Source organism: Pocillopora verrucosa, chromosome 12, assembly GCF_036669915.1.
Source record: "Pocillopora verrucosa isolate sample1 chromosome 12, ASM3666991v2, whole genome shotgun sequence".
NCBI classification, from domain to species: domain Eukaryota; kingdom Metazoa; phylum Cnidaria; class Anthozoa; order Scleractinia; family Pocilloporidae; genus Pocillopora; species Pocillopora verrucosa.
In genome coordinates this window covers 14204800-14226225 of record NC_089323.1, presented here as the reverse complement: position 1 = coordinate 14226225, position 21426 = coordinate 14204800, and the positions used below count along the sequence as shown (strand labels likewise).

Genomic DNA, 21426 nt, shown 5'->3' with positions numbered 1-21426 from the left:
AGCGGCTAATTTTTTTTACCAACATCTTTTTATAGCTACTATTTTGGCGACGGAGTTACAAGGGTTGAAACATTTTATTGTTATAACGTGACGCTCACCACTTTCTTCATTCTTTTATTTTTCCTAATCAGGTTTTCTTGAAAGTAGCCGAAGAAGCCAACGCCGAAGAAGAAGGTAAGACCACGAAGGTGTTTTTGCCTTTCAAGACTTGATCTCTCATTAATATGTGAATACGCCAACAATACTGCGCATGTGTAATGCTTTATTCTGTACAATTACGATGCGAAAAACATAAAAAAACACTGGGACCGTTTCGTCATAGCTTACATCAAACGAATCTTGTTTCTCCACTTTATATCTTCCCTACGTCGCACAAACAGTCTTACCCCTATCTCATTCTTAAAACACAGGTTTTATTGGTTAAATTTAAACCACGACTTTTTATTTTGCAATTTTTGTTTTTCCATGATCACCAGACATGCTTGCCGCTGAGATGCCCAAACGCCGACCCAGTTTTCGCACTCAGCTGAGCCGCAGTTCAAGAATAAGCGACAGTTACAATGACAGAGAACAGCTATTGGCTGATGATAGTCTAGAATCAAATGGTGAGACTTGTAAACAATCAGTAACTGAACGATACTATTGCCCAGTCGCTATTTGTGTTTTGTGATCGAGAGAAGATTGGAGTTGAGTGGAAAGGGGCGCCCGAAGTCAAAGATAACCTTGTTCGCGGGCTCTCTTTCCTTCTCTTCCGAGGGGTACTGGGAAGGGAAGAAGCCACGAGAGCGAGGTTGAGATTAACCAAGCGAGTACTCAGTGCGTACTTTATGTTTGGGGTACTTCAGTGGTTTTGTCTTTCTGTCACAGAGACTGCACTGATTTGAGTCAGACCTTGATCATTTTTTCTATTTTTATTGTTTCCGTTGCTATTTGACATGATTCAACGTCAGGGTTGGAGATTCAAGCTAGAGAATATTCCATTTCGCTCGCAACGTTTTCTTTAATAGGGAAAAAAGTTTGGACAAGGTCTCTTTGGTTGCTGATGTCGCCAAAGAATCAGCCAGTGCCCTTTTTTTTAACATTTTTTTGACGTAATTGCTTTGAGAGGCTGGAAAATTTTGATAACTTCAGCATCGGAGGAAAACAATTTTAAACTGGGAGCTTCAAGAGAAATATATGGGGACATGGATTGACAGAACTGGAAAAGATCCAGCGAATTACATCTGGGTCAACCCTTAAAACTCCCTAAAAGATCAACATCTATCTTCTCCTTACAATTTCAATGCATTATCCAGGTCATGACAATTGGTAAACTTATCAGACAGGTTTTGTTATAGTGATACTGATATAACACCAAATTCTCATAACTTATGTGTAAGGAATCTTATAGCAGGGAGATGGGGGAATTTAAGAAGGATCACTGACTTATTTCATTTTAGCAGATGACGACACCCCCTCTGTGTTGGATGCTCTGGATGGAGTTTACGACGGAGAAAAGAGACTGACAGGTGTCAAGTTACTGAAAGGACAATTCTGGGCTCTGCTAGTTAAACGGTTCCATCATACCAGAAGAAATCGGAAAGGATTCGTTTCTCAGGTAGAACTATTATTAATGGAAAAGCAACAGTTGTGAAAGCCGAAATATTTCTGTGTTAGATCGATTTTTTGATCGATTGTTGTAAAACCCAAAACCAAAAAATCTTAACGACCAATCAGAGCAATGGAGAATATCGCGAGGAGCCAATGAGAAATCGAAGAAAAAGAAAGCGGATCAATACCTACCCCTCCCCTGGTTCAACAACAATCAACTGTTATAAAGTTAGTGTAATTGTTGGGTTAGGGGAGGGGAGGGGTAGGTGCACAGTTGCTCCAATACTGACTTTGTTCAAGAAAGCTCACTGCCTGAAAAGCGGGATAATGCGAGTGGCAAAGTTTTAGCTAGTTTTAATTTTTTCCTCATCGGTTGAGAGGGAGACGCGAATGACTCATGACAGAGTGAAGTAAACACAGACAAATGCATTCACCGAATGCTTTCGACACTAAACTGAAAACTGCTTGAGATTGAAGGTTTTTGGAGCTAACCGTTCATTGAACTTCGGTATTACGACTGAGTCTGTCGTTCGTTTTTTCAGATTCTGCTACCTGCTCTCTTTGTCTGCCTGGCCATGCTCGTGTCACAGATCAGACCAGTTTCAGAGATGCCAGCACTTGAACTGAACACCGACATGTTCTTAGACCTCGATCCACATGAGCATTACTTGGCGTTTGCTTTGGATGACAATGGAAAGTCAGTTTTGACGCAAAACATGATGGATATGCTGGTGCAGTATCCGGGAGTTGGTGAGTTGAATAATCGACCTCCGTTATCAGCTTCCAAAATATATAGATTTGCAGCAGTATACGGGGGCAATATGCGTGGCCTATCACGTTACAGGATTTTGTACCGTCTTTAACATTACTCTTCACTGCTTTAGGGACGTCCTGTTTGGAAAATTCCTGTAAAAGAAAACCAATAAAATTCAGTCCGGCTCCAAAAGAAAATGTCAGTACTTTACAATGTGACTGTCGATCAACCGGAACTGCAAAATGTCCCGCGGGTGCCGGCGGCCCTAGGCCTTCTCAGTGGCAGTCGTTTACTGGTGACAGGCTACAGAACTTGACTGGGCGCAATATGACGGACTATCTGCTCAAGACGTATCACAATTTTATTCGAAAGAGGTAGGGATTCTATTGCGTTTGATATTATTGCTATGCAGCCAAATGTTAAAGGTCCTGTGCTGCCAGCAGTGATCTTTTCTGTCGTTCGTTTACACCTTCGGTACAAACCAAAATGACGTCTTGGACTTCTTAAGTTTCCTGGCAAAGGCAGTGTCAATCTTTATATAATTTTCGTGTGCAAGACCTCGAAGGGAACAACATGACAGGTCTGGTTGTAGTAAAGGGTTAGGAATTTCGTGGCGTTTTTGCGTTTTTGCGGTGTCCTATACTGCTACCCATGTCTTTTGTCGTCGCTAGTTCAGCTCTTCAGTGCTATTTTGATTGACGTCATTTGTGCACAAAGTTCCGCAGAAAGGCAGCACACTCCTCAAGTTATGTTTGGGTACTAGGTATCCTAGAGAATGACATTCTCTCCCGAAGTGTTCCGTGCTTATGACATATCTGATCGCAATACAGGCGAACTCGCTTCGAAGTCATTAATAACGCCTTGTCCCGTGGTAAGGAAGAATTAGGATTAGTGCTTTGTAAACTATCATAGTAATGCAAAGGTGTCAAGAACTGTTTTCATAAGCGGCTGTGCCCGAAAAGGGGCCTCAAGGCGAAACCTAACTCGAACCTGCGAGCAGATAGACCAGCGGTGAAGTGGCTTCTTTTGAAACCCCTGATTTTATAACTGTTTTCTTTTCTTGTTGTGTTTCAGATATGGAGCTGTAACCCTCGGAGATAACTTCAGAAATCTGCCTAGCTCTTTCTCTCAGTCAAACGTTTCGTACCTCAGCGGTATTTTTAAGCAGCGCAATGCAAAGGTAAATCTGTCATTGAAGTGTTTATTGTTTCTCTCACTTAACCTATTTACCACTTTGACTTAGTAAATATCTTACCACCGTTGCACTATATATAGGCAGAGCTAAATAATGAAATGTACGTCACAGGTGTGCGGTCAATAACGCGGTCTCAAGCGTAAGAGGGAAAAAAATTCAGCGAAATTTTCGGGAAAAAAGGGCTGGCATTTAAACCGCGGCACCTTGTTGTCGTGGAAGGCATTTTCCTATTTCTAGTTAGCTCTCGTCACTCGCTTTATTTCTTTGTTGTTACAGGCCTGGTACAACACTAAGGGTTATCATGCTGCTCCGACATTCCTAAACATACTGAACAATGTGATCCTCAGAGGCAAGGCTCGCGAGAAAGGACTGAATGCGTCACTGTTTGGTACGTTAATGAAAGTGAACTATTGCGTTACTTTTCATGTCACGCGTGACTGGTGTTACTTTAAGCGCTTTTGATCGAGTGTCTGAATTTTCAAAACCACTGTAACTGCATCAGCCAATCAGACCAGAGGTGAACTTTGCAGGGAGCCAATGAGAACTTAGAGTAAATGAGTGCAAAAGGCCTGAAACGCGGAAAAACGTGTGAGTTACGGGTGATTGGCTTACGTTTTATTTTTTATCTGATTGGCCGTGGGGAAGATGCAAGTTTTCCAAACCTTTTTGAAAAAAGAAAATTTAACGGCAAAACCAATGCAATATCAGACTACCTTTTTGCACTCAATTTGGTAATCGAAATCGACAATATAATATTGTAAACTTAGCTTTGTTTGTCGACTGGAGATGTATTCCATAAGATATAAGTATGTTGCTTTTAATGTTGTTTTGTGGGTTTTTCATCAGGTATTAACACCTTTAATCACCCTATGAACTACACCAAGGAACAGCTGAGCGAGGAAAATCTGTAAGTTAGGCCCTGAAGCCGAGTTTGTATTTTGGAAATGACAAGGAAATCAAACCACCAAGTAGAAGACTGGTCAAAGGCGCGATCTCTACACTTAGGGACATGTCACCTTTTTTCAGGAAAAGGAGGGGTGGGGGGTGAGGGGTGGACTGATGCATTTTTATCTTCCTCTACATAATTTCCCGTGGCCCTGTTCTTGTCACACTGCATAAAGTCATGTGCCCCCTCCCCCCTCCCCCCTCCCTGTGAGTGGCTTGTCGTTGGTCCTTACTTTTTTCTGTTGTAGAAAGGAAAATGAACTGCACAAGAAAACGTGACCGACCGCTGAGAAATAGTTGCAGCTCAACAGTTCATGACCCCCTCCCCATTTACACCAGCCACCCTTCCCCTATTACAAATGACAGGTCCTTTGTTCAATAACTTGATGGACTTTTTCTCGTTTACTCATTCGGCCTAAATTTTTCATCTTTTATTGCTGTAATTTCTTTATTCAATCCTTAGTCACCTTTTTGTCTTTTTGGTTTATCATCACCTTTTTTGTGCTTCTCTATCTGCGCAAGCCAATCTTTTACAGACTTCTTTGCACCGAAAGAAGATGCACCTTTTCCATAAGCTGCCACTTGCCACTTTAAATAGTCAGTTCTTTCAATAGAAGCCTATTGCCGAAAAGTTCGAAAGATTTAGGATGAAGACCACTCAAGTTTGTTGCAGTGCTGCATTGATGCCTCTTTGTTTCATTCTTTTTAAGTTTCAACCGTATTGTTGACGTGCTTGTGGCCATCTGTGTGGTGTTCGCCTTGTCGTTCGTTCCCGCCAGCTTTGTTGTCTACCTAGTCAACGAGCGAGCCTGCAAAGCCAAGCATCTGCACCTGGTCAGCGGTGTGCGCCCGTTCATCTACTGGCTCGCTACGTACGTCTGGGACTTGGTGAGTAGGGGCTGAAAGGTGGATATAAATACAGATCCTCGTACACGACACCACAGAGAAAAGTTTCCCTTCCTTCCTTCCTTTCTCCCAGCACTGTTTTTTTTTTTACGTCTTTGCCTTCCTCGACGGGACTGTCATGATTACTAACGTGTCATGTTTGTTTTTACAGTTCAACTACCTTATTCCAGCAGTGTGTTGCATCTTCATTTTCTTGGCCTTTGGTGAAGACTCTTACACTTCATCAAGTAATTTCGCACCGACCTTCCTTCTTCTTATCCTTTACGGGTATGTTGAACTTGAATGTCCTTTTTCAATTACAAGGGAAGGAAAAAATTCACCAAAACTATTACACGGATCAATTTGAACCCAATAATGAATTGCGTTGCATGGAAGTACCAATTGATAGTAATTTTCTTCTCTGAAAAGTCACACGCCAGGTTTTCATTGTCATACTTGTGCGCTCTGATTAAACACAAGGAGCAAGATTTTTCTTCGCTATTCTGCCCTTAACCCTTTAACCCCTAAGAGTGACCAGCTTCTAATTTCTCTTTACAATATCACCCCTGAATCACACATTAAATCCACGAGAATGAAGGATCACTTACTAGAAAGCTCTCGGTTTTTAAACAAATTCTCCTAGCCAGGACTATATAAAATGTATGTAGAACAGTATGGAGAACATGCATACTGATATTGGGGTGTAAAGGGTTAGGCGTTTACGCATTTATTTATAAATTTGTGTATTGAATTTAGTGTTTTACGGAGGTAACGCCTTTATACTGATGAGTTGACTACTCTCATCACTTGTTTCTATGGATTATGAGTAATGTTACATGGTAATCACGTGATATTGTTCTGGTTCTTTCCAACCTCACAGATGGGCCATCACACCTCTCATGTACCCGGCGTCTTTTCTGTTCAAGGAGTCAAGCACAGCTTACATCGTTTTGATTTGTGTCAACATATTTATTGGAATCAACACCACTCTGGCTACATTCATCTTGGAGTTCTTTGTTGACGATCAGGTGAGGGATTGAAACGAATATAGATCCTAAGATTTTTAACTCGGAAATGCCTGAAAGTTATTTCCGAGTTGTTGTACCATTGTTTTCTTTGCTGGGGTACTTGTATGATTACTCTTATTTGACTGTTGCGTTCTTGGTTTATAAATTTAGGAACTCATAGCGGTTGTCGAGATGCTGAAGAAAATTTTCCTGATTTTTCCAAATTTCTGTCTGGGCCGCGGATTAATCGATCTAGCTAGAAATCAGTTTATGGATGTATTTGAGAGGTTTGGTGAGTACCTTGTTTGTTGTTTGTATTTTCTTTACGAACAGTGTTATGAAGCAATGTAACCCATCCTTCTCACACTTCCCCTCTCTCCCGAACATAAATGGCGATTGTTTTCCCCCTTCCCCCCCCCTTTTTTTTTATCAGTACAATTTCGGATGATTATGCCCATTTCAGAGAACGAACAGTTATCTTGTGTGACGTTTAGTTAACTATAGATTTTAAAGGGAACTACGGTAGCCTTTTTTATCGTTTCACCCTGAGGATTGAAAACTAACTCTCCTTTCCATCAGTAAAAAAAACCAAAAATCTTCGTTTTTTTGTGTGCGTATGGACACATCATGACACAAATATTGTTCTACTTTACATGTTATTGCTTTGTTTTGATTTTTCTTTTAGGGCAAAATTTGGTTCGAGATCCATTCAGTTGGGACATCACTGGCCGAAACATTATGATGTTGATCATTCAAGGCTTTGTGTTCTTTTTCTTCACCGTCTTGATCGAGTATCGCTTCTTCCTCCCGAAAAGGTTTGCTAGTTGTCTTTCCTTGTGATACTTTCGCAGTGTACTTTATGAAGTATGGAGTTGCTGCGAGCACAGGGTAACTTCCGCTGATTACCATGCAAGCGAGTGACATTTCTTCCTGGAAACCAGCAATGAGTAGCTAAAGCTTAGGCAAACTCTACTACTTTTCAATCTTTTCCCAAAATTTTTATTTATCTCCTCCTCTCCCCCATTTCAATGTTGCCTGGTGTTAAGAAAATGCTCACTGATGTCAGGGAACATTTCTTTCTTTCTTTCTTTCTTTTTTTTTTTTGGGGGGGGGGGGGAGGGGGAACTTTGAAGTAACTTGATAGATATGAATTACAAGATTTCTGTTAACTATGGGTAGGGAAGCCGAGTACTTAGTATGGGAAGGCGTGCCAACTAATTTCTCTACTCATTGTAGTCATAGTTTTAATGTAAAATACCATGATCTGCACATTGTGCTTGAGGGTTTAAAAAGTTAAAGTTGTAATAATGTGTTTCTTTTTTTTCCTACTAGACGGGTGAACGTCACCCTCAAACCATTAGAAAACGAAGATGAAGACGTAGAAAAGGAACGAGAACGAATTGAAAGAGGAGAAGGAACGGATGACATTCTGCGACTCAAGAATCTCACTAAGGTAAGTTTTAAACCGAACGCAAGACGTGGTGAGACTTTATGGCACAAGTCTAGCGTTTTCTTATATCAGAAAAACTTAGGAGACACATTTGCTTGACTTATTTGCGCGCTCCAAGTGGTTTATGAAAGGACTCAACTCATCCATGTTTGACTCGTACTTGTCACTGCTTTCTCACACCTTTTCTGCGCTTAAAGGCAACGTTCAATCGAGGAAAAATCCGCGATTTCATTTGTTTCGCTTTGCTCTGTGATTGGTCCAGAAAACATGCGCCACTATACTCAACTAATCAGAGAAAAGTTTAAGCCAACTACGACTTAGTCACTCACTTTTCCCGCGTTTCAGCTGGACAAGAGGTTTGCTTGTTCCTACCTCGAGTTCTGATTGGCTCCTTGTGATTTTGCGTTAGTTCTGATTGGCCGTTTTGGTTGCTTATCTTATTTTTCACGACACCCCAAATGAACTTGGCGTAAATACTATTTTGTCAACACTTCCTTTAATTTTTTACACCCTAACATTAGTAAGCACACTCTCCACACTATTTTCTATACATTTCCTGTGGTACCTACAAGGAGAATTAGTCTAACAATCAAAAGCCTCTTGAGTTGGTGATCAATTTCTTTATTCTCCTGAACTTAATGTTTGATTCAGTGGTGAAACTGTGGGGAGAAATTGGATGCTTATCGCTCTTAGTGGTTGAAAGGTCAAGGTATCAGCGGCTGATGTGCTGTTTGTGTTTCTGGTTGTTTTTTTGTGATGCGACCAATTTTTGGATCAATATCAGTATCTGGGCAACTGCCCACCTACCCCTCCCCTAACCCAACATTAACCCTAACTTGTTATCAATAGATTGTTGTTGGGTCGGGGGAGGTGTAGGTGTAGGTGGGCAGTTGCCCAGATACTGATATTGATCCCAATTTTTTAACGGAGCTAAAACAAAACTATACCTGATGAAAAGATACCGACTCATGTTTCTGTTGCTTTGTGGAATTGTATTGAGCCAACTCCTCTATTTTATAGGTGTACAAAACTAGACGGATGAGGAACGTGGCGGTGAATCGGCTGTGTGTCGGGGTCCCCAAAGGCGAGGTGAGACCAGTTTAATCGGTTTTTATGGGATGTCCATATTGAATTGACCAAGTATTTCATTATGAGAGAGAGAGAATATTCTAGGTGTCAATATGTAATAACTGAGGAATTTTATAAACCTCTAATTGATTTATTGTGGCGAAATGGAAGTCTGATTAAGGTAGCTAAACTTTCATCGCACTTTCCTTCAACGAGGTGCCAACGCTCGAAGCTTCAGTTCTTTAAAATTGTTGATGGTTGTTTATCTGCCTTTTTCAACTTGTGTTTGGTAATGAACTTAGACTTCTAACAAGCGATTCTTTTATTTTCCTCTCAGTGTTTTGGATTGCTTGGAGTAAACGGCGCTGGAAAAACAAGCACCTTCAAGATGTTGACAGGCGATATTTCAGTAACTTCAGGAGAAGCCTTTGTCGATGGCTACAGGTGAAGTGTCTTCAGTTTAGTTGGTTACTTTCGATACGCAACTGAAAATTTCGGTAATACTTGATTCAGCGTCGGAGTTAATTTGGACTTGCGTTGGTTTACCTTACTTCGCTCTGTGATTAGTCCTAAAAAACTCACGCCTGTCTCTCAACGAATCAGATGCGATCAGTTAAGTGCGTTATCCAGGGGTTTCAATGATCTTTTTCTTAAGCAGCTGCCGATGGTGTAATATTAATAAGCAGCTGTGCCCGGAATAGGGTCAGTAGGGGAAAACTAAACACGAGAACCTGCTCCTAGACTAAACACACGGCGGCGAGAGATCTCGTTGGCGGCGGCTGACCAGCGGTTACCGACTTTAATGGAAACGCTTGGCCTCATCCCTCGCCTCACGCGGTTTTCTGAATTTCGTTTTCCATCCTGATCAACACCTTCTGATGTTTCACTATGTTTAGATTGGCCATTTTGATTATTTTAGTTTTGTTTGTCTTGTACCCACTCGAAATGAGCTCTACTAGTGGTTAACTGTTCTCATCCTTCGTTTTATTGTTATTTTTTACCATCAGTGTCTTAACTGACATTCACAACGCGCACCAATCCATGGGATACTGTCCTCAGTTTGATGGGCTGGATAGTAAGCTGACTGCCGTTGAACACCTTCGACTGTATGCACGCCTCAGAGGAGTTCCCGAAAAAGACGTCAAACAGGTTTGACAGGTTTCCTTATTAACCTTTTAGCTTCCGGAACATATCAATACCCAACTTTTCGTTACAATTTGGATATATATTATTTATCTTCCAGCCAATGAGGATATAAAAAAATGATTGAATAACAGATCTTGGAAGAGAAATTTTTCTAGAGTTGTTAGCTGTAGGGCCCATCTCTGTGGTTGTGTAGCCACATAAAAAAAGAAATGGAAACAAATCATTAAATGGAACAGAAAACTCTGCTTAACCCCGAGACATTAGGAACGTTGAGGGGAAACAAAATCCTTTTTCCTCGTGGAGACCAGGTCACGTGCGAGTCGCTCTTGGGAAGTAGTGATCGTTCACCCATGGTACGTCTCGTATTCTCCTCCAATCGGAAAACGTATGTGGATTACGAGCCGGTATAACAATCTCTTTGATCACTTTTGTTTACAGGTCGTTGAGAGCCTCATTGCTCGGATGAATTTGACTGAATACGCCAACAGATGTGCAGGAGGGTACAGCGGAGGAAACAAGAGAAAACTTTCCACAGCTATTGCTTTAGTTGGCAATCCACCAATTGTTTTCCTGGTAGGTCACCGTTGTCTTTTTTTCCTAAATTTGTCTCCTAGTGATTTGCGTACACCTTGAACACTACCACAGAAAACTGTCGGTTTCTTTTGAAGAAGTGCGTCACTTCTTGTTCATCTTCGCGATCCGTTCCAGTCTTCTCCTTTTCCGAACACCCCAACATCAGTTTGCATATTCTCCATACTAGTCTCTATACATTTTCTAAGGTGCTGATTAGAGGAATTTGTTTATCAATCAAGAGCGTCTTCAGTCAGCGATCATTTTCTTTACTCTCGTGACCTTAACGTGTGATTCAGGGGCGGTATTGTAAGGAGAAATTAGACGCTAGTCACTCTTAGTGGTTAAAGGATTACAGTTGTAAACGAGCTGCGCATGTGGTGTAAAAACGCTGGGTAATTTCGTTACGTTACGTTACGTTGTGTTGCTTTCCGTTACTTGTTGTGGTCATGAAATCTCAATTTTTCTTTTCAGGACGAACCGACCACAGGTATGGATCCAAAAGCTCGCCGATTCTTATGGAACGTAATCACTAGTCTCGTAAAAGAAGGACGCACAGTCATTTTGACTTCCCACAGGTAAACCGTCAGAGAAGATGAGTAAACTTGTACGAATCGATACATCTAACCACCATACACAAGTAGGAAAATTCAGTTATGCAACATATATTCGTCAGTCTGCGAAGGTTACCGAAAATAATAACTATTGAAAACCTGGGCTCTCAAGGGCAAATGATAGCTACTGTTTGGGAACTAGTAAAAACATTTTTCTTTCTTCTGGGAAAGAGTTGACATGCTGTTCATGCCAAGTCTTGTTTTTGATCTTGTTTACTTCTCTTTTACGCAGTTAAGGAAAGTTGAGCTTCCAACGGATCTAAGGGATTGTAACTCTATATCTGACCATTTTGTTGTCTCTTTGTTGGTTCCCTCTTAGTATGGAAGAATGTGAAGCACTGTGTAGTCGAGTTGCCATCATGGTCAATGGACAATTTAAGTGTCTCGGCAGTCCACAGCACCTCAAGAACAAGTAAGTGATGAAACCGTTCACAGTCAACCCCGTGACTCCTCAGATATGATAAACAATTCTCCCGACAAGCCATTGTACATCTCCACTTTACGTTTTGCTTGTTCTTTCGCATTTAAGATACATGTAGACTTATGAATTTTGTTATGTGTGTAATAGATATGGAGATGGCTATACAGTGACTCTGCGAATTGGAGGAGAAAATCCCAATCTGGAAGCTGTGTCGGAGTTCATAAAAAGTTTATTTCCTAGTGCTGTTCTCAAGGTATCGATTGCGTTGTATACCCTGAATTGTTGTTACTAAGACACGTGACACACCCTTCCTAGCCATCTGAACCACCTCCCAACCTACTTACTTACCAACCTGCGTGCAAACCTGTCTGCCTTTTTACCCATCGATAGACTTGCGTACCAATATATCTCCCTATCTGCTTATTTATCCAACGAGTACTTACTTAATGTTTTACTTACTCAATTACCCACCTATCTAACTTTCCATCTTTCATGTGGCCTCCCTTCCAGTCAAACTTCGTTAAAACTTGCCTACCCTCTGTTCACCTTTCCTCCCATTCTATCCGGTTAACATTCCTACTTTTTACTTTCCTACTCGCTCGTCTACTTACGCCACCTGTGTTCCACGCTTCTTTCCATTCATCTCCCGACCCGAGAGGCCACAAACCCCGTAGCTTCGTAACATAGTTTCCATCCTTATCCTTCCCAACCGACGCTCCTGTCTGTGTACCTACGGTTACCTTTGGTTTCTTCTTCTAAAAAGCCTATCACCTTGTCTGCCAACCCATGAACAGTACGAGTTTATATCTTCTTCGTTAACTGATTGGCGTGCTTTCGACTTTCTCTGCAGGACCAGCATCATAACCAGTTGCAGTATCAATTCCCATCTCAAGGCCTTGTTCTCTCTAAAGTGTTTGGTCACATCGAAGCCAATCGAAAAATATTCGACATTGAAGACTATTCCGTTTCACAGACAACCCTTGATCAGGTTTGTTGATCTTAATATGACCAACATCCGCCAGGTTTTATATCAGATGGATAGCCCAAGAGAGAATAAGATCCTATTAGTTATGATGAGAGAGTGAAAACCAAAAGATCGCTAAGTTAAGTCAACCCTAGGGGTTTCAATGAAACCCGGTTGCTGGCGGTACACCGCCGTCTGTAGGACCTCTTAAAGCTGTCTTTTTGACCTGCGGGGTGTAATGCTTGGGTTTCGCATTACGGCACCTTCTACGGGCGACGCAGTGTTTTATGAGACGAAGTCCTCCCTCTGTGTTTTAATGCATACATACATATACGCGTCATCACTATGTACAATCGAATTTAAATCAAGTGAAATTTAATTAAACGAACACACAAGACCGCTACTGTAGCTTTTCTTTCGCGCTCTGCTTCAGTACTTCGTAGCTGACCTAGTTCTCCCACATTCCTCTTAAACTGTCCGTCGGCTGGTAATGGAATAGCTATGCTAGTATTTAATTTTATGTCTCTCTGTTTAGGTGTTCATTAACTTTGCAAAGAATCAGACGGATGGTGAAGAAAATGAAGACGTTGCCAGTTACCCGCGTGAGTTCGCGATCAGCGAACCGCCGTACCGTGACGAGGACGCCGGGCCAAGAGCGTCGTTTGTCCGTTTGTCCGATTATCCACGTTTTGGGGATGTTGAGGTCTGAATTTCCCTTAAAAAGTTAGAGAGAACGAAGAAAAGAAATTCTGATTCCTCTCCGGAAATTGCCCTTTCTAAATCACCGCCATTTCTTTTCTACCGACAAACAAGCAGTTCAGTTCAGTTCACAGAAAAATTTTTTAACTGTACGAAATGTTTCCATCAATGGAGGTGTCTCTTTAGTGGGGGAACATGAACAAAGGTAATAGATACAGTTTAGATAGGATCAATGGTTGTGTCCCATGAACAAAGGTTTTCCGTAAGTATAAGTGTGTCAAAAGAGAAGTTGCATTTTAAACTTAACCCTTTCACTTATTGTTATTTCTCCCCTCTTGCTGTTACACATTTCCTTGTAAATCGGGAACAAGAATTTAGTGATAGATCAAGATAATGACTTTTACCCGATGAGTTTGAATATCCTCATCACCTGTCTGCTGGTTACATGTATGGATATTTTACAGAGTAGTTTCATGTTAATCAATTCTGGGAGTTAAAGGTTTAAGACATTGAATTGAATTTGTAGAAGGTAGAAATATAGGGTCTGGTGGCTTTTGAATTTTCGTTTTTACTTTTAAGTACCTATGCCTTTTAAACGGCAGTAATTTTTGACTTTGAACCTATTCTCTCTTGTTTCGTTGTCTGCTATTTCTTAGTTTGCTGTTAAAATTTTTACTGCCGATGTAATTTGAGCATTTTTTAAGACGCTTACTGTCAGGTTTAAACTGATTTAGCTTTTTTTCAAGTTTAAAGAATTAGTGGAGAAAAGAAATGAAAATTGGAATCTGTTGAGAGTAGATATATAAAAGAGCGTGGATGCCAGAAGAATTTTCTTACTAGTACTCTGCCTTCATCGTTAAATCTATAAGTTTCCTAAGTTGGAATCGGTTTACTGTAGTCCATTTCCATTCTGACATCCGCAACATATTTCTATTTCCACATGCGCAATGTTAGTGCTCTGGATGCTCGATTAAGGCTGAAGCTCAAGCGGGATTTGCACAGAAAAGCTAAATGGTTTCAGTCATCTTTTTGCTATAATGTTTCTAAATGCAGCGTTGTCTGTTTGTCTCCCAAGCTACTTGGCATAATAATGGAGGTTATCTAAGTTGGGAAGTGGCGACGGCGAAACGAAAACCCAACAGAGGAGGAGACGGACAAAACACAGATTCTCGTCTCTCTCCCTTACCCCCTCCCTCTCTCCCCACCTCCTCTCCTCTCTCCCTGCCCTCCGGCTCCGCGGTTGCTTGTTAGGAATTATTAAGTTAGGCTGGGACAACTGGAAGCTTTAGGTCTACCGGATCTGAGGCTACAAGCTCCCGATGTCTTTTTAACGTATTCCTTTTGCTTTAAAGGTTAGGAAATAGCTTGTAAAATGTATGTTTTCAAAGAAACGGGTTGCAAAACAACCTTTAATTTATTAGACTTAGTACGCCCTCAATAAATTTTGAACATTGGTACCTAGTACACATCTCGGTAGAAAATAACAGAGGTAAGCCTGGTAACAACAGTCTGGCACTGTTGTTCAGCATCATCCGTTTTTTTCTGCTGCGATTAGACTTGGTAACAAGTAGTGTTATTACAGATATAAATTGTCTAAGAACTTATTTTGTAAATGTTTTATTTTTAGGTATCTTTATATTTGTTGTACTTGTTTTAAGACGAAATTTCTCAATAAGAGAAAACACGTAGGTTAAATACAGGAAACATTTCTTTCGAAGAGAAACTTCCTTAAAATCCTTGTGTTTTGAAAAAGCTAGGAAAAGACTTGGAGTCCTCCAATAAATTGCTTAATGTTACAAAAATCTTAATGTTTACTATTCTTGTCTTTGAGTACTTTTTATTAAATTATTTACTTTGTTTACTCGCTGCGCGACTTTTCTGAACCAATTACAACAGAACACAAAACCAAAGCGATCCCAGATTTCTTTCGGCACTCAAAGGCGCTGACTCTTGTGACACAGATTCTAAAACCGCCCTTGGGCCTTCCATTTAGATATTGGATCTACGACCCCATAACTTTCGCTTCAACTGCCACTCTGTCGTCTACCAAGTCCAGTAATACTTCTAAGAGTGGAACACCAAACGTTCCTTGTCGCTTTAGCGCAGATTCCACCTCCGCCAGCCAGGCTTTCTCCTGTTCGATCCTAAGCCTCGCCTCTTCTCTTTGACTGGCACTTTCGTCCATAATGTCGTCGAGATCTGCAGATGATAAGTTCAGAATCGAACACGCCTTACTTTGAGCTTCTTTCACAGCCGCCTTTGAAGTTTCTCGCCATTGCTTCTCGTGCAGTGCTTCTAGTTTCCGTCGCATTATGCGTGTTCGCGAAAGGGTTTCTTCCACAAGTGTTCTAACGAACGCTTGAAACTCTTCTATTCGCTCCTGTGCCTTGTCCAGCTTTCGTTGAAGCGAGGCTATCGTGGCTTCACTCTGATTGGCTAACCCCTGAAGCTGCAATGTGGCCGCCGCTTCCATCTCATTGACAGCTAATTTGGCTTGGTTGCGCAGAGTCTGGGACCTTTTAAAGAAATTATGCAGGAAAATCATTGAGATTAATTCAGGAATATTTAATCATTTCTTTAAAATTTAGATTAAAAACTTTCATTCCGAGCCTATGTTAGCTCATTCATACTCGGAAATTCGGTGCGATTTATTCATTACCATTCGGAGAAAATAAGAAATTATGTGTTACACTACCCACGCAAAAGTGAGATAAAATTTTGAAACAAAAAAAAAACAAAAAGGATCTTACTGAGGTAACGTATTACATTCTAGGAAGTTAACTGATTCAAAATTTCCCCTTGTAAGGATAGAGGGTGCAATACATTTCCTGTTTCCAAAAGCATACCTGTTCAGTTGATGCATCTTTTTCTTGAGTTCACTCTGACAACTCAACAGCTGCTGATGGTGGTGTTGTTTCTCCCGAGTCTCGCCGTCCAAACGATGTTCAAGTGTCTCGATTCTCACTCTGCTTACTTTCTCTCTTTCCTTTAACTGCGAGAGTTTTTCTTCCATATTCTTGGCTGTCTCCGCATCTTTTTTAGCTTTTCCTTCAACTTCTTTCATCTTAGATTTCATTTCGTCCACTAAAGTTTTCTTCTGAGTCACTGCGTGCTCAAGCCTTATGTTGTTTTCTTGAATGTATTTAATCTTTGCTCTCAACTGTTCGTTTTCGCTGTTTAATGTTCTAACAATGTTGGCTAACCGAATGCATTCCATCGTTGCTTGTCGTAACTCCTCTTCCAAACGCTTCCACTCTGCTATCGACAAAGAACTCGGTTTGGAATCAATTTCACTTCTCTCTTTCAGCTCCTCCGCCAAACGCTCTTTCTCCCGCGTGCAAAGCTTCAAGCTATCATTCAAATGCTGCACTGAATTCCTGGTGACATGTAACTTGTTTAGCAATGCGTTGTATTCCGTTTGTAAACTTTCATAGTCACTTGTCTGAACACTCAGAGCTTTCACTGCTTTGTCCTTGGACTGTCGAAGCGCATTTACTTCTTGCGTGAGACTTAGGATTCGCTGCCTCATGCTCGCCCATTCGTTACGTCTGGGAGTTTTCCTCACGACTTTTTTCGGCTGCGGAGTACCTTGCCGACGAGCTCTAGTCTCTGTAGTGACAGCACTTCTCTTTTCCGCACTAGGCTTGACATTATACGTGTCCTCTTCGTCCATTGATGGGGCATCTTCTGCATCTAAGTTCACATGAACGCTAGTGTCGACAAAACGAGGGACAGGGTCTGTTTGCGTTCCATGTGTCGAGGAGACTTTCCTTTCTGATTCTCCGGCATCCTTAGAAGGGCTTGATAAAATTCGATTAGCAATGCGTTTGACTTGCTCGTCGTAACTACTCAAAGATTCAACGTGCTGTTTGGCAAATTCTGCATCCTCTTGAGCGGTTTCACTGATATTATCAGGTCGTGCCGTTCCGTCTGGTACTGCACCAGACATTTCTCTTTCATTCCTATTCGCTTCTTTATTGACAAGTTCATCATAACGCTTTTTAAGATTCTCGAACTCTTCCGCTAAACCACTGAACTCCTCCGCAAGAGATTTATTTTGGCCTTGTATGGCTTTCATCTCATGCCGCAGAATTTGGTTCCCCTCCTCCAGCTCACTACACATCGTCTGTCCTCGGAGAGCTTTTTCTTGCCAACTCTGTAACTGATCTTCGAGTTTCTCCACTTCAAGTCGATGTGCTTCAAACGCCTGTGTCTCTGCTGAAATTTTATGCCTAAGCACGTTGCTCTCTTCTCTTTCTTCACGGAGGTGAACTTGTAGTTCTTGGATGTTTGCGACATTGTGAGAATGCTGCACTCGAAGAATATCAATCTCTTCTAAAACACCATGTCTTTCTTTAGCCAGTTCTTCATATTCGTGCCTGTAGTAAGCCAACTCCTTCCATACTTGATCACTGTCCAAGTGCCTCAGTTCACGTTCTTCCGGCCTTTCCGGAAGTGGCTTCACGCTTCCGGTTTCGTCAGCATTTGAAGCCTCGTAAGTTTTAATTTGTTCCAAGACAAGTTGGTAATTCTCTTTGAGCATCCTATAGCGTTGTTGCCGCTGCGCATGTGCGCGTCGCGTCTCCACAAGTTCCGCTTCTTTAAGCTCCAAAAGTTTCTTCAATTCATCAATTGTATCGCGACTTTCGCCCAGCCGAGTCTCCAGGTCACGAAGTACTGTTATTTTATCGAACTTTCTTTCCAATGATTCTTCATTTCCTACGATTTTAGATGGAGAGTCATCAATGGTCTCGTAGCAGCGATTGGTAAGTTCTTTTCCATCACGCTCTTGCAAGCTTTCTAGTTCAATGCCTTCACCGCGTCTGCCACTTCTTCCATCCCCTATCTTTGCCTCTGTCCTCGCCTTCCTCTCCATTGTTCTTCCCTTGCTTTCTCGTTCATCATCACGTCTTGAAACGTCTCCCGAACGAATTCCCTCTCGCACGGCATCCTTCAATTCTTCAATTATCAATTCCTTGACGTTAAGATCCTCTCGCTGTTTGCTTGAGTTTTCCTTTAATTTCTCAATATCCTGCAGCAGTTTAGTCTCTTTTTCTTGATACTCCGAGCATCGGATTTGCAAATCAGCGACAGATTTTTGCAAGGACGCGAGTTCTCTGCGGTATTCTTGCTCGCGATCCATCAGAGCTTGCCGACTCCTCTGTTCATTCTCCCCGAGTTGCTGTATGATCCTTTCCTTCTCTGACATTTGCACCATAGACTGCTTGCATTCTTCTCCGACTAGTTCAAATTCCCTCTTTGCTGCCTCCAAGTCGCTCTCTAATTTTCTAATTGTTTCACCTTGTTCTTGCAATGACTGTAACTGCTGTTGTAAAAGATTTTCCTTGTTAGTCAATTCTATCTCAGCTTCTTCACAATTCTTGGCAACTTCGGTGTTTTTTAAGGTCAGGGCACTTACTTCACCATCCAATGTCTTGATCTTTTCCTCAAGAGTTGCATTAACTTCGATAACCGAAGCCATATTCAACTTTTCCTCGCTAAAATCACTCACTTGCTTCTCTAATACAGCGATCCTAATTTTTAGCTGATTCTTCTCCTCTTCAATACTATCCAGATTTTCTTTAACGGTTTGATCATCGACTTCTTTCTGCGCCTGATGAGCTTTCAACAAAGTGGACAAATAGCTATTTTCTTCGCTTAGTTCTCTTTGTTTTGTTGAAAACTTCTTTTGTTCCTCGTCCAGCTTCTGTTTTAATTCTTCGTTCTCGATTAGTAAGTCGTGATATCGCGTCTTGCTGTAGTGTGCTTCATCCTCCGCTGACAATAGCCTCTCTTTGAACTCTTTGATCTTTTCATCCTTCATCTGTAAAATCTCTAAAACTTTCTTGTCTTTGTGCTCACTCTTCTCTTGTTCGCGTGCTATTACCATGCTCACAACGGAGGTCACATCAGGTTGTGATGATTGCAATCTCCGCCATAAATTCCACACAAAATCCTTATCAGCTTTACATTGAGAAAGTTCTTCTAGAAGAGCTCGATTTCCCTCTATCAGATCTTCCATGGCTTTCTGCTGATAAGCTCCTTCCATGATGTTCAAAAGAGCAATCGATCGCTACAACATCGTGTCCAACGTCACATCATCATACGTCGATTTCAACCGGAAATAGAGTCATTCCCCGTTAGAATGGAAGCATAAAGTCTCATTTTTTATCTAGCATCGTTCTATCGTGCATATCTACTCTTAAAACGTAAAAAACTTGGTTAAAATCGAGTAGAACTCAACAGACTCTTCCAACCGCCATTGCCGCCATATTTGTTTTGGGACCTAATTCCTACTCGGAATGTAAAGAAGTAAGAGATCTGGGTACAAGCTATGAGATACCGCTTCCCTCCCTCCGCCTCTCTCGTCTAGGAATTTCAAGGCAGCTTCACGACTAATTGACTACGGATATGAATAATAAAGTGAACCGTTCTATATAGCTTTCGAAAACAGTTAACAATTAAAAAAAGACTTTTAGTGTCAGCGACAATCGAGCGAAGTTAAAAAGGCATTTTTTAAGCGACACTGACACGGAAAGGCAGTCTCCTCTAACTGACGAATCTCAGGGGTCCTCAGGGTATTTGAAGAAAACTTCAAGGGTTTGTAGTCAAGAGAAACAGACAGTGATGATGTAAGAAGTTGTAAAAATGCAACTTCACCGCTTAAAACCCCAACAAGACCAATGCCAGATACGAACGTAACGCTGTTTGAAAGCCATCGAAGGGTCTCACGTGAAATGTCTAATTGTTCTGAATGCCGCTATCGATTTTCATTGCAAGTCCGGCAAGAGCAAGTGACGATTGAGAACTGTCATTGATATCTCTCAAAATCACAATACATAGATTGATAATCATAAACTAATCTGAAATAAAAACACGAAAAAAATTATTATAAAAATGACGTTTATAAATATATTTAGATTATGATTACTTTTTATTTTATCAATATTATCATTAGCAAAGCAAAGAATTAGAAAAAAATTGGTGACATCCGATAATAATCGATAGTAGTTGATAAGAATCAACTTATGCCCTCTGTTACAGAATTTTGCCCCATCAGGTCGATAAATGTTTATGTGAGATACATGTTGGTGGAGGCCGTGCGTGGGTGATCTGCGTGGGAACGAATTTTAACTTCGAGTGTTAATGACATCTCTCACAAGTTATGAGTAAGCCATGCAAACGTATGAAAGATGTCATCAACGCGAAAAAAATGCATTCGTATCCACGAGCAGACATGCTGTTTTCATATATACTGATAACGTATTTAGATCACAGACAACTTTAAAATATTTTAAGAGCACCGGATACCACCTGCTCGTAAACTTCACTCGCAAAGCAAAAACCTTTACTATTGACTTCAAAGTGAAACAAAATTTTAAAAAAGTTTTTCTCTCAAAAAGATAGTTCGTATTTATCAAGTTTCGTAATGTAAAAGAAAAGTGTTATATTGCTTAGCTCGGTCCCATTTCGTCATCCAGAATTCACGTGCGAGGATGTTAAAGGTACGTTAGTTGCGTGCGGGACATCACGTTTTTTGAATGGGAGAAATACTGATATTCCATCAACGTGTATACAATAATTAGTGCTTTTCGACGAGAAATCCAGTCTGTTATCGGGAAGCGATTAAGAAAAACGTTAGTCTTATTCAGCCACGGTAAACACTTCTTTGACAAAATGTTAATTATATCATCCGGTAGATCAACATCATCTTTTCCATCGTTCCGTATGGGGCGTGACATTTTCGCCCCGAGTAGGAAATATTTGACGCCTAATTTGCAGTTGTTTACCCCAAAGCAATATTTTTTTTTTTGTCTGATCTTTAAGACGAGAGTTTCGATGTCGTGAACCTCTGGCTCAAACACTGCAATATTAAAGATCACTGTAACACCATTGACTTGAGAGGCAAACAATAGATTTGCATTTTATCAAGAAGAGTTTACAGATTTTCTGTTCACAAACGTCGATCTGCATAACAAACAGTAAATCTTCTATCTTGAGTTAATGACGTCAACTCTGCTTTAATCAAGAGTGTCTTTGTTTCGAGACATGGAAGGAGGACTGAGGAAGAGCAAAAGTTCCTAAGGGTCCCCTCGCTGATAAGGAAACATTTTTGAA

At 41.0% G+C, this 21426-nt stretch overlaps 2 protein-coding genes across 4 annotated transcripts in view; one reads left to right on the top strand and one right to left on the bottom strand.

Annotated features, from left to right (window-relative positions):
• Window positions 1-15110, top strand: part of LOC131783745 (phospholipid-transporting ATPase ABCA1) — a 39046-nt gene extending 23936 nt beyond the window's left edge. For 2 of the 3 annotated variants that reach the window (XM_059100516.2, XM_059100514.2), the window contains exons 27-49: window positions 132-174; window positions 477-605; window positions 1440-1597; window positions 2133-2340; window positions 2475-2718; window positions 3419-3524; window positions 3816-3927; window positions 4386-4446; window positions 5195-5372; window positions 5542-5657; window positions 6250-6397; window positions 6548-6668; window positions 7062-7191; window positions 7709-7829; window positions 8847-8915; window positions 9232-9338; window positions 9902-10043; window positions 10479-10613; window positions 11085-11188; window positions 11544-11636; window positions 11793-11898; window positions 12496-12633; window positions 13145-15110. In XM_059100516.2, the coding sequence (XP_058956499.2) occupies window positions 132-174; window positions 477-605; window positions 1440-1597; window positions 2133-2340; window positions 2475-2718; window positions 3419-3524; window positions 3816-3927; window positions 4386-4446; window positions 5195-5372; window positions 5542-5657; window positions 6250-6397; window positions 6548-6668; window positions 7062-7191; window positions 7709-7829; window positions 8847-8915; window positions 9232-9338; window positions 9902-10043; window positions 10479-10613; window positions 11085-11188; window positions 11544-11636; window positions 11793-11898; window positions 12496-12633; window positions 13145-13318 (2943 nt within the window). In that variant the 3' untranslated portion in view covers window positions 13319-15110. The remainder of the gene's footprint in view (window positions 1-131; window positions 175-476; window positions 606-1439; window positions 1598-2132; window positions 2341-2474; window positions 2719-3418; window positions 3525-3815; window positions 3928-4385; window positions 4447-5194; window positions 5373-5541; window positions 5658-6249; window positions 6398-6547; window positions 6669-7061; window positions 7192-7708; window positions 7830-8846; window positions 8916-9231; window positions 9339-9901; window positions 10044-10478; window positions 10614-11084; window positions 11189-11543; window positions 11637-11792; window positions 11899-12495; window positions 12634-13144) is intronic. The other variant, XM_059100515.2, reaches the window with a different exon arrangement.
• Window positions 14824-19570, bottom strand: LOC131783746 (centlein-like). Its single transcript, XM_059100517.2, has 2 exons — window positions 16155-19570; window positions 14824-15824 (listed from the first exon to the last, which is right to left on the bottom strand). Exons 1-2 carry the CDS (start codon window positions 19355-19357, stop codon window positions 15311-15313), a joined length of 3717 nt encoding a protein of 1238 aa, XP_058956500.2. The 5' UTR covers window positions 19358-19570; the 3' UTR covers window positions 14824-15310.
• Between the last annotated feature and the right edge of the window lie 1856 nt (window positions 19571-21426).

Coding starts and splice junctions, on each gene's coding strand:
- LOC131783746 (XM_059100517.2), bottom strand. CDS start 19,357: ATGGAAGGAGCTTATCAGCAGAAAGCCATGGAAGATCTGATAGAGGGA. Junction 15,825..16,154: donor AAGATGCATCAACTGAACAG/GTATGCTTTTGG, acceptor TTTCTTTAAAAG/GTCCCAGACTCTGCGCAACC.